General features: G+C 55.6%; 1 protein-coding gene across 1 annotated transcript in view; it reads left to right on the plus strand.

Moving 5' to 3' along the window:
- The first annotated feature begins 3,584 nt into the window (after positions 1–3,584).
- The window catches only part of NIBAN2 (niban apoptosis regulator 2), a 52,112-nt gene continuing 38,955 nt past the window's right edge, over positions 3,585–16,741 (plus strand). Inside the window, exon 1 of the mRNA XM_078382776.1 lies at positions 3,585–3,828. Within this exon, the coding sequence (XP_078238902.1) occupies positions 3,774–3,828 (55 nt within the window). The 5' untranslated portion in view covers positions 3,585–3,773. The remainder of the gene's footprint in view (positions 3,829–16,741) is intronic.

Consider the following 16,741-nt stretch of genomic DNA (forward strand, 5'->3'; position numbering starts at 1 on the left):
GAGAGAGAGAGAGAGAGAGAGAGAGAGATGGAACGGGCCAGCCGCCAGGGACCTCTCACCACTTCCCACTGGGGATGGTTCCTCCTCCAGAGCTTTGCTGAGACTTAGGTTCCCACACCTCTCTTTCTCTCTCCCCCCCCCATCCTGCCTCAGTGAGACACACCTGGAAATTAGGGAGGGAGGGAAGCCTGCCCTACCGGTTTACAAGGAGGACCATGCAGGGCGGGGCGGGGTGGGACTGGCAGATCTCGGCAACTGCTCCTTTGCAAGGAACATCAGCAGCACACCCAGGAGTGCCAGGAGGCAGCTGCTGGTGGGGATCACCGGATGGAGTTGGCACGGAGTCCCTACCGTTTCCCTTTTAATTGCATCTGGTGGTGGGGGGGGGGAGGATTTTTGAGGCCCTCACTGATGGATATCCTTTGTATTAGAACCTATTTCCTAAATCTCTTTTTAAAAAAAGCATGTGTTTACCTTTCAAAGACCTCACAATAATTATAGCTGGTGACTTATCCCAGGTGATCCCGTTGGGTTGGGTTGGGTTTTGCTTCTCCGAGAGAGGGATCCGTCTGTCCGTCCGCCTGCCTGTGGGGCTTGGGAGTGAGCTGGACTCTAGCAGGCCCTTTCTCCGTGTTTCAGCTCTTTGGGTGGGGGGGAATCAACGTGTAGCTTTGTGGTGGCGGGGGTCCCCCCCAAACAATCCATACATTCAACCCTTGAGGGCCACGTGGGGTCCTCTGGATTCTAGTGGATAGAGATTCTCATCATCCTTTCCCACCAGGGATGCTGGCAAGGCCTGATGGGACTTGCAGTCTAAAATAAAAGAAGAAAATCAGAATTTCTTAACTGGGACTTCGTGGTGACACTCTAGTTCCTTTTGTAGGCGTGAAAGAAGTGGCGCTTCTCCCACTTCAGCCTGGCCCTCATTTGCAGCTGTTCGTGAGAAGAAAGGTACCCCAGCGAACAGCCGCCAGCCATCAACGGTCATTTAAACCAGCATTTTCTACTCTTCATGACATTACGAGCGTCAAAAGATCACCAGAATTCAAAATCTGTAAGGGTGGGGCCATCAGTTAAGACCAACACAATGTGAAAGCTTTTGGGTTCTACAGAACTCTTGGTCAAGCTAATTGTTTTTGAAGGGACGGAGCAGAAACACGGCGAATCCAAGTAACGGCCTAGATGTTCTCATCTGAGGTTTGTGGTGCCAAGATGGAGAAGGAAAACGCGATAACCCACCACGAGATATGCAGGCATCCGACACCACAGCCTGGAAGAAATGGAGCCACTTCTTGTAAGTAGTTACTTCCTGGGTCACCAAGGGCTGCTGTGAAGCTCCGTTTCAAAAGGAACCGAACAGGCAGGAGAAAAACCTACACAACTAGGGTAATGAACTTTTTGGTGGCAACAGGCTAGCCTGGCGGAAAGGGCAGGCGGGCAGGCGGCGTGGCACGTGCCCCTTTCCCCTGCTGCCACCTATGAGTCTCTGCCGCCCGAGGCCAGTGCGTTACTCGGGCAAACCGTAGCAGGGCCGTGCCCTGCACCGAGAGGCGTCCTTTTGGAGCCAGGAAATACAAGCTCGGGCGGATCCTTTGGGGAGCCAAAAGGAGGATGGCCTCCACCACTTCCTGGGATGGGTGTGCGTGCATGTTCGTCCCACCCCTTTAGGGTTACTTCAAGCCAAACTCTTCACGGTTTGGGACCCCGTGACCCGTTGGGGGTGCCTTTCCTCCGTGTCACCTGTCCGACCCACCGGATCGGCTCAGGCCAAGTCCCTCCAGGTAACCACCTCGAGCGAGGCCGAAAAGCCACGTCCCAGAGGCAGGGCCTTCTCAGTGGGGGCCCCGAGGCGACGGAAGGCGCTCCAGCAGGAGCTATGCCTGTCTGTGCCCTCCCCCTGGTCTTCTCTTGAGGAGACCGCTGGAAACACGTCTGTTTAGGGACGCTTTCCCACCTGATGACCCCAGTGGGTCCCTTGGTTTCGTTCCGGTTCTTTTTAAATGCTCTTGCCACACGATTGTAAACCACCCGGAATCCTGCACCCGCGCTCATTGGGCAGGATATCAAGTCATCAATAAGTAAGCCACTTCTTTTGAGGCGGACTCACTGGCCCCCCCCGCAAAAAATTATGGGTGGAGGGGGTCAGAGATGGGCGGGAGGCACATTTTAGAACCAGTCCTCCATTTGCAAAATGGGTTTTATTTTCCCTCCACCCCACATGAGTCTATTTTCCTCCCACCTCATCTGCATGGTGTCCCGTGTGGTCCAGAGAGAGCCAGGAAAAAGCAGCCCCCCCTGGAGTGCGAATCCTCCCCCCCCAACCCTGTTTGCAAGCCACAGGGCAGCATCTAGAGGGAATCACCCCGCCAGGCCACCCTCCCCCCTTTGAAGCACCCCTCATTCCTTTCCCCTCAATTCAACAGTCGGCCCCACGGGACCCCCCGTCCTGCGACAGAAGTCCAGGTTTATTCTCTGCCCTGTGAGATTCGCGCCCCCCCCCCGGTCTTTGGCCACCTCCCAAAGGTGAGGCGCAAAGCGGCCTGACAGCAAAGTCGTCCTTGGCCGTCAAGGGCTGCTTAGGCGAGCCGTAAACATCCGTGGAAGAAAAGCCGGGAGTGAGTGGGTTTTGGAAAGGATCCTGTAAGCTTTGGTGGTATATTCACCTTTGGACTGAAGGAGCGCGGAAATAAACTAATTCTGGCGGAGAAGTCAGGGGTGGGGGGAAGGATATCCAGCCTCTCCCTCTCCTTTGATTATCATCAGCATTTATTATCTGTGGTCTGAGCACGGCATAAATCACAGGGTGCTCATGTGGCCATTGCTCAGGGGCTGCGGAGCCAGAGGTTGGGAGTTCGAATCCCCCACGGGGCCTCTTTGACCGGGGCTGGACTAGATGATCTCGAGAGGACCCCTTCCAGCTCTGCAGGTCTAAGAGGATTCAGGCCCCAATCCGATGAACCTCTCGGCTCAGGGGTTAGGATCCCCCGCGTCCACTTCCTCCCAGGCAAAGAGGCGGGGGACCGGACCGGACCCAAGATAAAACGAAAACCTCCCCAAACCCGGAGCAAAGCAACCCCCCCCCGGCTCTGCCCAGGGGAAGCCCTGCGGGACCTCCTCCTCCTGTCGCGAGGGGACGGGGCGGGGGGGGGTTGCTCCAGCCGGGATGCCCGAGAGGCGGTGGGACTGGGATGCCCAACCAGCCCCGCCTTGAGGGCGCAGGGTGATGGGAGCTGTAGTCTCGGCGGGGATCCTCCTTTGGCTGCCCCCCCCGCCCGCCTCGCCTCTTGCAGAAAAACAGCCCCAGCCCGTCCGAGGGAGTCTCCTCCTTGGGGCCGGAGCCGCGCTCCTCAAATAAAATAAAATAAAATAAAATAAAGTGGAGGGGGGGGAGGTTTAAAAAAAAATAAAAACAGCAGAAAAGGAAGGAGAGGGAAGGCCGAGCAGGAAAGGCGAGGAGGAGACTCGCGGCGAGGGCGGGAGGAGGAGGAGGAGGAGGAAGAAGAGGGCCGGCCAAAAACTCCCAAGTTTCGAAGGAAAAAAAAGGAAAGAAAAGGAAAGGAAAGGGGGGGGGGAGAGAAAGGCGGCGGGGCGGGGCGGGGCGGGGCCGAGCGAGCAGACGAGCAGGCGGGAGGAGCCAGGCAGGCAGGCAGGCAGGCAGGCAGGGAGGCTCCGGGCCAGGCAGACCGAGCCCCGCCGGAGGAGCGCCGCGTGGCTCCCCTCGCCTCCCTTGCTTCGCCCTCCCTCGCCCGCTTCGCCCTCCCTCCGGCCCGGCCATGGGGGACGTGGTCTCGGCGCACCTGGACGACAGCCGGCGGCACTTCGTCGCAGGTGAGCGGCTCGCGGGCCCCCCCTCCTCGCCCCGGACCCGGGGGGGGGGAAAGAGGTCCGGCTGGCTGGCTGCGCCCCCCCCCCGCGCCAAGGGGACCCGGGGTGTGTGTGTGTCGGGGAGGGGGGGGGAAGCGGCGGCCAAAGGCACCCCCTCCGGCGCGGGTGTGTGTGTGTGTGTGTCTTCCCGGCTTCCCTTCCCTCGGACCGGGGGGGGGGGGCTCGGTCGCCTTCCCAAACTTCTCCAGTCTCTCTCTCTCTCTCTCTCTCTCTCTCTCTCTCTTTCGCGGCCCCCTCCTCTTCCCCCCCCCGCTCCTTGGGGGGGGGCTCCACGTTGCAGCATCTCTTGCTGCCTCGCCCCCTCCTTTGGCGCTGGGAGGCAAAGGGCTCTCGGGGGGGGGGAGAGAGAACAGGACAAGGGGGTCTCTTGTTGGTGGTGGGGGGTCCCTTGTCCAAGAAGCCAGTCCTGTGCAAAGGCTGGGCTTGACTTCACTTTTTTTCCAGCATCCTGGGAGAACGGGGAGGGAGGGGGGGGAAATCACACGTCCCCCCCCCCAGGGGCACCGACCGCCCTGAAAGGTAGACTTGGCCCTTTCTCGTGGTTTTCCGGGACCGAGTCGCTCCCTGCCTTCTTCTGGGCCACCGGGATCAGATCCTCAGCGCCTGGAAGGGAGGGGGGGGTTTAAACAGGCGCTCCCGGAGGGTTCGAGTGGCTGAGCCGGGGATTCGAACCCAGATCCCCCGAAGCTGACCATCTCTTCCCTGTTGACTTTTAAAAAGGCAGAAAGGTTTCCATAGTGTGGCTGTGATACGTGGTGGCTCTTTTTAGTCATATATGGCGCAGGGGGGGGGCGGTTGTGTGTACCTGGGCAGGCACCTGTGTGTACCTTGGGGGACAGGCCTGTGCCACCTAAGGGGGACAGCGGGGAGGAACCCCATCCGATCAAGGTCTGAGGAGGCCCCGAAAGTGTCACCCATCTTTTATCCCTGGCTTTCCTCTTTGTCAAGCTCAGATCACTGCATAGGGTCCCACTCTCCCCCCATCCCCTACATTTTACTACCAAAACCCCCCACACTCCCCCTGCGAAGCAGGCCAGAGGCTAAGACGCCTGGGGGACCCTTTCTTTGACCTGGCTTGTCCCTTTAAGAGAATGTCCGTTCCTTTGGGCTCAGGTGGAAGATGACATTGACAGCAGCCCGCCGGCTGGGGAAATTGGCGGTGGGTCTACTCAGATTTAGCCGATGCTCAAGATAGCTTTCCTTTAAAAAGAAGAAGGAAATAAGGAGGTGGCAGGTTTCGCTCCTGTGCAGGAGGCGTTTTCTCCCTGCAATTATTTTTAAAAATGGATTCGGATGCAGGTATGTGGGTGTGTGTAATTAAGTGGTAGCCTGCCCAGCAAGGGCTGGAAGGCCTCTGGGGAGGACTGGAGCAGCTTTTTGGCTTTGCCTTCCGCCTTGTGACTCAGAAGGAGGGGGGTTGCCCCACCTCCCGCCTCTCTGCCTGAAAAAAAAAGGCCCAGGGTCTCTGCCCCCACGGAGCTTACAAAGAGAAATGGGTTGAGGAGGGAGCCAAGAGGAGGCAAAGGGCCGAGAGGGTGGGTCGAGGCAGCGCGTGGAGCAGAATAGAGAGTCCAGACTTTGGTGGGCCCTTATGAATTGCAGGCCAGGCGGGAGTTCAACAGGTGTGGCTGTGTCACTGAAAGCGAAGCCGTAGGGGGAGGTGGATTTTGCTCCTTTCAAGGTGGAAGGGACGGTGTTTCTGTGCCAAGGCCGTCTGAGCGCCTGTGAAGGTATATAAAATCCCCGGGAGTGGCCCTGGCATTCTTGCCCGGCTGGTGTGGAAGGCGTGGCTGGGTCCGGCCGGGCTCCTGTGGTTGAGGCGGCGTCCGGACTGGCAATAAACTTCAGCAGCAACCGGATCAGAAGCGCTGCCGCCCTCTTGCCCCCCCACGCCCCCCCTCCCCACGGCTGGAGGAATGGCCTCTTGTTTGCTTTCGACCTGCTTAGAAGGGGGAGCGGAAGACGCTGGCAGCCGCCCTTAGAGGAATCCTTCCTTGGCCGGGGGGAGCTCAGTCAGGGAGGGGTGGGGCTGTGGAGCCAGGGGTCGGGATTACCATTCCCCCCCCCCCCCGGCCTCCCAGGAGAAGAGGCAGCCTGGGGGGGGGCTCTTAACCCTGATCCCAGGACGACTCCCCAGAAGAAGGGAAGGGGGGGGTTGTCCCGCTTCGGAGCATTCTCTTACAGTTGTGTTCAAAACTATTCAGCCCCCAATGCTGTAAAGGGGTTTAGGGACTATAGTGTACATTTGGAATTGTATTCAGAATGAAATCCTACAAGGACGTTTTAAAGAACCAAATGCAACTAAAATAACATCAATTGTTTATGTAATATAGTAGTAAATGTTTCTTTTGTGGTTTCTTCATTGCCACAATTATTCAACCCCTTAAAGACTACCACTCTGAAGAAGAGAGGTTCATTCAGGTGTTTTCGATCAGGTATTGAAAACACCTGTGGATGTCACCGAGCACCAATCAAGCACAATAAGCACCAATTAGGCAGCTTTAAAAGGATTGTGATACTCAGCTCCTTCTAGACATTTACTGGTGTGGTTACAAACATGGTGAAGTCAAGAGAATGGTCCAGGAAGACAAGAGAAGAGGTGATTTGTCTTCACAGGAAGGGCAATGGCTATAAGAAGATTGCAAAGAAGTTAAACATACCAAGAGACACCATAGGAAGCATCATTCGCAAATTCAAGGCAAAGGGCACTGTTGAAATGCTACCTGGTCGTGGAAGAAAGAAGATGCTGACTTCGACTCCTGTGCGCTACCTGAAGCGTAGAGTGGTGAAAAGTCCCCGTGTGACTGCTGAGGAACTGAAAAAAGATTTGTCAGATGTGGGTATAGAAGTTTCAGCTCAGACAATAAGGCGCACACTGCGTAATGAAGGTCTCCATGCCAGAACCCCCTTGCTGTCTCCCAAGAATAAGAAGAGTCGACTGCAGTATGCCAAAAGTCATGTGGGCAAACCACAAAAGTTGTGGGATAGTGTTCTGTGGACTGATGAAACAAAATTAGAACTGTTTGGGCCCATGGATCAACGCTATGTTTGGAGGAGGAAGAACAAGGCATATGACGAAAAGAACACCTTGCCTACTGTGAAGCATGGCGGAGGGTCAATAATGCTTTGGGGCTGTTTTGCTTCTGCAGGTACAGGGAAGCTTCAGCGTGTACAAGGTACCATGAATTCTCTTCAGTACCAGGAGATATTGGAAATGGATTTTCCAGGCTCATTCCCCAGCCCTGGTGTCTTGTAGGGTCAGCAACGGATCTGCTTGGGGGTAGACCGGCTCTCAGCCGGGTTAGAGACCTGGAAACCTGTACTGTACCCGGTTTCCCTGAAAGTAAGACCTAACCTGAAAATAAGCCCTAGTAGGATTTTTCAGGAGGCTTGTCATAGGAGCCCCACTTAAGTGAAACCCTGTCCTCCATCCTTTAGACTGTAAAATAAAACATCCCCTGAAAATAAGCCGCAATGCATTTTTTTTTGGAGCAAAAATTAATATATGATCCTGTCTTATTTTCGGGGAAACACGGTAGCTGCTACTGCTCATAAAGGGGGAGGGTGGTGGTGGAGGAGGAAGTGGCTTTCCTGGAGGCTTGGCCCCTCCTGCCGCTCCCCCCCAATTCATTTCCCCAGCGAGCCAGCCCTTAGCCCCACAGCTATGGGGCCAGGAGGGTGCCTTGTTCTCATTTGGGCTCCTCAGATATTTTTGGTCTCCTATATGGATGGAAGGTCATCCAGGCCAGCTGGTGCTTGAATCCTGGAGGGGTGGGGGAGTCGGGGAGACAGAGTTCCCCTTAAGGTGAATCTTTGAATGCCCCCCCCCATGGATTCTCCCCTCTCAGTTTTAGCCCAAGGTTACTTAAATATATTGATTGCGGGAGCTATTGTAGTGAAGTCTCTCCGGAGGCAAAGAGGCTGTGCTCCTTTGGGCACCTCACGAGAAGGCAGGATTCCCCGGAGGAGACCGTCCTGCTCGGAGAAATGGAAGACAGCAGGGAAAGAGGAAGGGAACACCCCCCCCCCTCAAATATGAGATGGGCTGACTCCCTCAAGGAAGCCACAACAGTTGGGTTTGCAAGAGCTGTTGAGGAGAGGCCGTGCGGGAGATCTCTCATGCCCGGAGAGAGGAACCGAAGCCACAGGGGGACTCGGTGGCCCCTAAGAGCACCAGCCCCCCATCCTTTTTCTCCCCGGTGCAAGGAGCAGCCGGGAAAGGGGCTGGATCGAGGGATCCACGGCTGCTGTTGGTCTTAAGCGTCTGCCCTCCTCCCGCATGAATTGCGGTTGTGTGAATCATGTGGCGCAGGGGTCAGCCCCCCCCCCAGGCATCTTATGAGTCATCAAGAGCAGAAATCAGAAAGGGAAGCGGAGGGATGCCTGCCCTCTGTCCTCTGCAGGCTTTAAAAGGGAGGACGGGCTTTAAGAGGAACAGACATGAGGGGGGGGGGCGTCCTCTGACCCGACACGCCCACCCCAGCCGTTCAGACGTGGCTCCGATCTGTGGGGCGGATGCATGTATTCTCAGGTGCTTTATTCAATTGCCGTTGCTCTTCTGGGCCGTCCCGTTGCCTCCCCCCCAACGTCTGGTGACCCCAGGGATGAAGGAGCCATGGCCTTCCACTGCTGAAGCTTGTGGCTTCCTTGGGGGATTCAGTCCATCTCGCCTTTGGCCTCCCTCTTTTCCTGCTGCCCTCCATTCCCCCCCCCCCCGCAGCTTCATCCCGCAGATTCATGGTTTCTTGGATTGCAGTCACAGAAACCTTGGCCAGCACAGCTGGTGGGGAATTGCAGTCCCAGAACCCCAACCCGCCCCCCAGGGGGACCCGAGGCCGAGGACCGCCGTCATGAAATGGACTGGTTGGCGCTCGCCTGCCTTTTCCCCGAGGACTTCCTTTCCTTTGTTTGTTTGTTTGTTTGTTTGTTTGTCTCAAGGCCCACATTCACCCTGGACGCTACAGATGTGACGAAACAAGCCTGCGTTATCCTCCTTTTTGCCGTACAGTCCCACCCTTTTTTTAAAGGGTAGCATTTCTAATCTGTGAAAAGAGGTCGGGGGAGAGGGGTTCGAAGGTTTAATTTTGAATTTTATTTTTTAAGTTTTCCAGTCTGGAGTGAAATAGACCAGTTGGTGTCAGTTTCAAGTGAAATTGACCTGGCTGTGTGTTTTTTTTTTAACTGGCCACAGAAGGTCCCTGGGCGGGTCCTCTTTTTTTAGCCTATTCAACCTAGTTCTGCCCGCTCTGGCAGGCAGCCATGATTCAAGATTGTGGGGAGGAGCATTTCGCCCCCCATGCCCTGATGCGGAAGACCAAAACCTGGGATCTCCTCGGTGGGAAGCCCAGGTGACCTCTGGGGAGCGTGTTGACCCGCTCGCTCGTCCAGTGGTTACCCAACCTTGTGTCCTCTGGATGTTTTTGGACTACAGCACCCAGAAATCCTGGGCAGCACAGCTCGTGGTGAAGGCTTCTGGGAGTTGTAGTCCAGGAACACTTGGGAACCCCTGGAAGTCTTGTCTGTCTTGTAAAATTCCCTCCTGTTCCACTTCTTCAGTCTCCAGAAAATGTTCCAGGTGGAATCAAGGGGTGGTGGAATCCCTCCGGGAGGCGACCGCTGGGTGCCCTGACGGCTGTGTTACGGGATGATTTCGGCCGAGGGAGGTCTCTGAGTCTGTTCAGAGTGCATCCACCGTGGCCCTTTTTTGGAGGGCATTTCCTGGGCCCCGTCACCCGTTTGCTCGCAGCTGGGAGGCAGGCCATAAGGGTCATCCTGCGATGACTCAGGCCTCCCTCTGTGACCAACTGGAAGAGATGAGTCTCCCTCTGAGCAGGAAAAGAATTGAGTCATTCTAGATTTCTCCTGCCCACCCCCCCCCACCCCCATCCCTTCCCCCCTTGCTGATCTTTTGACTCATGTTGGAATTTACTTCGCGGAGGTTGGGCATTTTGAGGATCTGGAGGACCTCTAAAGGAAGTTTGCAAGAGCTGAGCAGGGCTCTTGACGACAGGAGGGCGCTCCGTGGGTCGGAGATCACGAGACCCACCTCCTAGAAAGAACCGTTGTGGGTGTGACCCCTTGTTTCTCAAGAGCACTCGTGGGGGCTGGTCCTCCGATGGATCATTAGGGCTTCCTAGATCAGGGGTGCTTCCAGACCGGGGGCCCCCAGAGGCTCTTGGACGGCAGCCCCCAGAAATCCTGGCCAGCCCAGCGGGCGGGGAAGGCTTCTGGTTTTCAAAAGCCTGTGTTTTTTTTTAGAAGCAGAAATCATATATTGTCGCCTCTCCTGTGATATTGATAGAAACTTTGAAGAACTCTTCCTCCCCCCCAGCTTTTGTATGTTTGTGTTTGTGTGTTTGTGTGCATCATTGTATTGACCTCTTGTCCTCCAAGTCTTGGATGAGTGAATGGTTGACCTGGTGGGCCTGGTATTGAACAGGATGTTTGCAGCATCAGCTGGATGCTCTATGACGTGTTGTGAAGGTGTTGGGCGGATCTGTCCGAATGCCCGTCGGTTCAATCCTGGGAGAGTCCAGGAAAGGGACAACCAATTCTGTGCCTTGGCTGTTGGCTCTCATCGCCTGCGCCTTCTTTCCCCTGCCATCATTTCCCCGATGCTTAAACAAGCTCTCTTTCATTCTTCCAAATGAAAAGATGTGTTGTTGCTGTTCAGACAATGGGCAAGAAATCCAGGTTTGACTCCTCGTTAAGTCATGAAAGAAGCTGGCTGGATGGCTCTGTGGCTTAGATCTCTGACTGCAGAGCCAGAGGTTGGGAGTTCGATTCCCCCCAGGGGGCCTCCTGGGAGAAGAGCCAGCCTGGGGGGCCTTGGGCCAGCTGCACAAAGTCCCAGGGCTATTCCCCCCCCCAGAAGAAAGAAAGGAGAAACCACCTTCTGAGGACTCTTTGCTTGGGGAAACCCTGAAAAGGGTCGCAATAAGTCGGAATTGAATTGAAGGCACATGATGATCATTATTAAGCCATGAAACATTCAAGGTGATGATGGTGCAGCAGTCTCTGTCTCTCTGACTTATCTGGGTTATGGTTTCCCATGATGATAGTCTCCAAGATTTGGAGCGGCCGGCCAGGTGAGATTGGAAAAGGGAAACCATGAGAAAATAAAGGGAGCATGTGAAGGCGGAAATCCTTTTCCAGAGGGAGTTCAAGGTTCCAGTCCTTACAGAGCTGTGAAAGTCCAAGAGAGTCATGGATGTTGTCTTGAACCCACTGCAGGCTGAAGAGGGATTTGATAAGCAAAGGGAGAAGAGATGGACGGACGGATGGATGGATTGGTGGATGGATTGATGGATTTCTGGCTGATCAGCCTGTTCAGTTGTTGAAATGGGAGGCGCTGCCTCTTCGCCTTGCTTGTCTGCTGAGCTGTCCTCCTCTCCGGTGCTCCTGGCACTAAAAAGCATGACCAAGGGGTAAAACCTAGGTTTGCAGGCACAGTTCCTGTGCAGGTGTGTTTAGAAGCTCCTGCCTCTTTTTGCAGGTGGGAATGGGTGGAATGGCCTTCCCTCTGGATTCGCTCCAATTATTCTGACATCCTGACGGCTGGCTGCAAATCTTGCGTACATTAAATCCTGACAGTGCAAATAAAAATCCCTGCCCTGCCCTGACGACAACATCTGAATTCAGGCACCTTGCAAAAGGACGCGTTACATCAGAGATGGGAAACAGGGTGGGCCTCTGGACGTTATTGGACTACTTCTCCCATCATCCTTGGCCAGTGATTCAAGGAGGATGTTATGATTCTTTAAAAGACCAATTCCTTATCCTTCAAAGGATCGCCCGCCTCTTTCCTTCCACCGGCCGATCTCCTGGGCTTCTGTTCCTGGGCTGTTTCTCATCTGCTCCATATTCATCATCCTCTCTTTCTTGTTTCTGTTGGCATCCTTGAGGTGCCCCGGAAGGGACAGAAGGCAGCCGTTCAGAATGATGTTCTCCTTGTGACGTTACAGGAGATGCTTCCTGCCCCCACCACTCCATCTCTTCCAGTTAGTCTCCCACTGCAGCAAAAATAAACAGATTTTCTTTTTTTACTTTTTTTAAAAAACTCTTTCCCCTTCCCAGGAAAGAGGAGCAACTGGAGGAAAAGCAGTTTGGAGGGGTTTCTCTCTTCCCTGGAATTTGCCCCCTGGAGATCAGGCTGAAGTTTTGTCTAAGGGGTGGGGGTGGGAGGGGGAGAGAGAGCCAAGCCCAAGTGGACAGAGGGTCAGACAAGGACTCGGGGGAGGTGGGTTCCGACCCCTGCTTAGCCATGGAAGCTCACTGATCTGGGGTGAGCCCCTCTCGCACGCCTCGAAAGCCTCCTTAAGTCATGAGAAACTTGACAACACGGAACTGGGTTGTGTCTGATGCCACACCCTCCTTTTGTCTCTCTCTGTCTCTGTCTTTCCCATAGTAAGAGCCTACAGCTGCCCTCCCCAGGTTCGGAGTGACTTCAGCCTATCACTATTTTCCTTCTCCTTCTGCCCAATTTGGATGGGAAAGTGGCTTGGTCTCTGGCAGGCCATCAAGACCCGTTAGCCTCAAAAAAGGCCCGCTCTGGGAGGAAGGGAAAATGGGGTGGGTGGGGGGAGTGTTGCGACACGGGTTCGGGAAGGGTTGCGACACAGCTCGGGAACCTCTCCCACTTCTGAAAAAGCTTTCCGATGGCTGGAACGAGACGGTCCCACGCTTTCCCCCTTGTTGTCTGGTCTGTGTGTGTTTTCTTGGCTTCTTGCAGCCCTGTCGCCTTGGTGAGAGAGGGGGCCGAGCCGCTCTGGGACCGAAACACTTGGCTTTTGTCCTCCAAGGAGCGCCCGCCGCCCGAGCTGCCTGGAGGCTTGTGCCCTTTGAATGCCACCAGACGTTCTTTCCCGCCCCCTCCCTCCCTCCCTCCCTCTCTGTGTGCTCTCCAGCCCATCTCTTGTCTATTTCCCCTTGCTCAGTCTGCCCTCGCTTTATCCAAGCGTCCCCCCATCCCACCCAGAGCCCCCTTTATTTCGTGAGCGTGCCTGCTTTTTTCCTATGTGAGTTTCCATTTAGGCAGGATGGATTGAGCCCCCTTTTGCCCCCCGGGACCCTCCCAAGGCCTGCCCTGAAACAGATAGAAATAAAACGTCCTGGCACCCCAACCCACTGAGCTATACCGGCGCTCGGGTAACAAATGTCAGGATAATCTACCCGAGAAAACAAAAGGTTTTGCTGTTGATGGCACGGAGGCTGCTTTTCAGCTGCCGAAAATCCAGCTGGCTGCCTGGTTTTCTACTGGTGTGTCTATGATGTATTTGTTTTAACTGTTGTTTTAAACCAAGATTTGGGTGGTGGTTTTTTTTTTAAAAGAATATCAGTAAGAACTAGTTTGAGCCCCTCTCTCTTGGTGGAAAGGTGGGGGCAGAGAGAAATAAAAACCAAGGAAGATGATGATCGATGGGGACGAAGGAGGGTCCCGAGATTGGCCACGAGCGGTCTGGGTGCCCACGGCTTCCTCTTCGCCTACGGATGAAGCCTCAGCATCCTCTTCACACGGCAGAGCTGGAAGGGACCCCCAAGGACCCTCGAGCCCAGCCCCTGTCCAGGAGGCACCGAGGGGGCAATTCGAACTCCAAACCTCCGGCTCTGCAGTCACTGAGCTGTCCGGCAGTTCACAAAGCGTGGGCTGGGTGAGACGGGTGTAGGAGGGGAGAGGGCAGTGCAGTCGAGCGAGGCGGCCTCGTCCTGAGCTGGCGGCGGCCACATCGGCTCCGTGCTGAGCCCTCCTGTCTTGCCATTCCTTCTGCCGGTGGGAAGAGAGGCTGTCCGTCCACGTCTGCCGACGCTCTTGGGGTGAGACAGGGAGGAACCCGGGAGGGCGTGGAGCCACCTCTGCCTGGCGTGCAGCCCCCAAGCACCCCACCACTCACAAGAAAGGTGAGGGGGCCGCTTTGCAGGATTGCACCCAAGCTTCACAGGCTGGTCGCCGAGCGGCGAGTCCTCCCGGGCAAGGGCGAGCAGGCGAACGGCTTCCCGGGGCTGCTACCCTTGATGGTAGAAACCGGGTTTCTGAGTTTCTATGAAAGCAAACAGGGAGACTGCCAGCCAAAGATCCAGAGGGCAGCCGTGGCTGGTTCCTTAGCCGTCCTTGAGAGATGGATATTCGTTTGGTTTTCGTGGGGCAGAGAGAAGGCGTTTTGTTTCCTTAATTGTGGCTTCCTGACGATTCATACATATTTATGGCCTGCTGAAGTTTTGACACGGCCCGGCTAGAACCGGCGTTCTCTTCCTCTCCGGGCCTCGCCTGGAACGCCCTGGCCTGCAGCTGCTTTCTTGCCAGCCGCTGGTGGTTCGGTGAGCGAACCGGTTTGGATTGGCCCCTCCTTGGCCCGGCCCGGCCCCGACTGTGGGTTGCTGGCCTCCCCAAAGCCTGCCTTGGGTCTCCCCGTAAAGCCCCGGGGGATTCATCCAGCAAGCCTGTGACGGACCCCCCCCCTCCGGGCTTAGTCTGGGGGAAATCCATGCATCCTGAACGCCTGACGTTATTTCCCCATGTCAGGCAGGGAATGGAGGAGATTCCCAAGGATAAGACTTCTTATTACTAGAGCAATTTTGCTAACGGTTACCCCTTGGGGACAGCGCTTGAGAATGTGTGTCAAGCCATCGCCAGGTCATCCGGGATAAGGGCTCCTGTCTCGGCCCCGTGCTTTGCTTCGGGATGTTTCCGCGTGTTTGGAGCTGGGAAGCAGGTGGGCCTACCTGGAGAGGGGTACAGAGGTATCCCTCCATGCTAGTCTCAGCAAGAGGCCCGCGGGAACTCCCTACAGGCCACCGACCGGCTGGCGGCACGCTTGCGGTTTTGTTGGCCCTCCGTACGTTGGAGACCCTGTTGATGGAGGCATGCTTTCCATCAGAAGAACGTGGTTGGGGAGGCTTGTCTCTCTGTTTCGGTATTTCTGTCTCCCAGCTTGCCCCTTGTTGTCAAACTATACATGACAGGCACCATGTCATTAGGCGTGGAGTTTTATGTATGTGCAGAAAATGTGTGATTTCGCACTTCCCATCGTTACTAAATAAGCCTGCTTTGTCTCTGTTCTGTTCTCTTCTGTTTTGAACAGAGACAAAGACGTGGGCTTTTCTTCGCCGGTCTGATTTCTCAGACGGGCCCCGGAGCGAGGACGGCCTTTGACCTGAGTCGCGTAGGTTTGGCCCTTGAATCCTCACCCACCGAGCAGGCAAGGGAGCCTGGTTTAGAGGCAGAAACCTGGGGTCTGAATGACCAGGCCCTGCCTGGTCCCTTGTAGAGGACGGCTCCCTCGCTTCTTTGTTGGGTCTGGTGTGGACTTCCGTATTCCTTGGCATGATGCACGGAGGCCTGCCAGATGCTGGAGGATGCTTGGAGGAAATACCCCAGGAAATGCCAGACATTCTTGTGCCTCGGTCTGAGCTCGGCCAATTGTTGTAGCCACACAGGATCCCCGGTGGGCCAGAGCCGCCCGTGGTACGCCCATTGTATGCCTGATCTGAACAACTTGGTCTGTGGTGCATACAGGACGTTGCCTGCCTCTTTCGGGGAGGGGGGAACCAACGCTCTCCCCCCCCACACCCTTGGCCTCATTTGGGCTTGTACATGCAAAGCCATGTCCCTCGTTCTAGAAGCACCCCCAAAATTCCAGGTTTCGTTGACCAGTCTCCCGTGCCTTCCCCCCCCCCCCACCGAGGAGCTTTGAACATGGTCAGAGTGCTTTGAATGACTGTGAGGCTGATGGGGAGGGAATGGAGATGAACAGTAAAAAAGAGGGACAGAATTTAAAAAAAGAAATTAAGATGCTTAGCGCTCAGATTTTGCCGTGCATGGCTTGACGGGCTTGCGCGATGTCCTCATATTAAAATTGTGTTTACTTGGCTGTGCTGTGACCACAGTGGCTTGTCGTTAGCCCCCGTGTAGAGAAGAGATCGTAGCTGGAGGCTAGTCCACATGGTTTTTGACAGGCAGGTGGCGAGTTCAAGTTTCACCAGGCCTGGTTTGAAGTGGTTCCTGCCGGGAAAGGCCTCTGCCTGGGAAGTTGTCACCAAGACACAGTTGCGGCATGCAGAGAGACAAGACCTGATTCAGAATAAGGCAGTTTGCCTTGTGCGTTTAATGAGTCGATAGAAACGGGAAATTTCCCGGGTGGGGGGGGCAGAGTAACTCTGTTAGTCTGTTGCAGGAAAACCAGCAGAGTTCTCTAGCGCTTCGAAGGTTACGTTTGGAATAGGAGAGCTTGTAGTATGCGCTCAAGATTAAATTATTGTGCTCTGGATGGTGTGTGTGTGTGTGTGTCACAGAATCTCCCACGTCCTGACTTGCGCCAAATCGTTGCAGTGCTTTAACGCTCTACGCGCAGCTGGAAGATGGGGGGGGGAGGCTGCCACCAGCTTTCCCACCAAAGCCGCAGCACAGCTTGGCAACACCAGGGACTACTGTGTTGTTGTTTTAGCGTGGAAGCACCCTTGCGCGACACGTGGTCCCTCCGGCTTTGCGCCCTCGGGTCCCTCCCGCCTCTTCTTCTTTTGCTGCATCTCCAGATGTTCTGACCGAGCTGCTTGTCTTGCCAATGAAGAGCGAAGGAAAACCCACGATGCACCGTGTCCCTCTCCCCGTGGCTGTTTGCCTCGAGGCCCTGGGGCTGGCCGTCCTGGCGGCGGTTGCCTAGCAGCCCTCCGGCCGAACTTTCCTCCCAGGCTAGGCCTCACCGTGGCCTTTGGGTGATGATGCCCGACCGTGTGAAATGATGAGGACGCGGAGGGGTGTGTGTGTGTTGTTTGGGGAAGCATTCCTTCTGCCTCTCCTGCCTTCCTGCCAGGAGCTGAGCCCTCCAGCTGCTTGGCTTTGTGGAGCAGAGGCGTGGGACAC

This window comes from Pogona vitticeps, chromosome ZW-PAR, assembly GCF_051106095.1.
Source record: "Pogona vitticeps strain Pit_001003342236 chromosome ZW-PAR, PviZW2.1, whole genome shotgun sequence".
NCBI classification, from domain to species: Eukaryota; Metazoa; Chordata; class Lepidosauria; order Squamata; family Agamidae; genus Pogona; species Pogona vitticeps.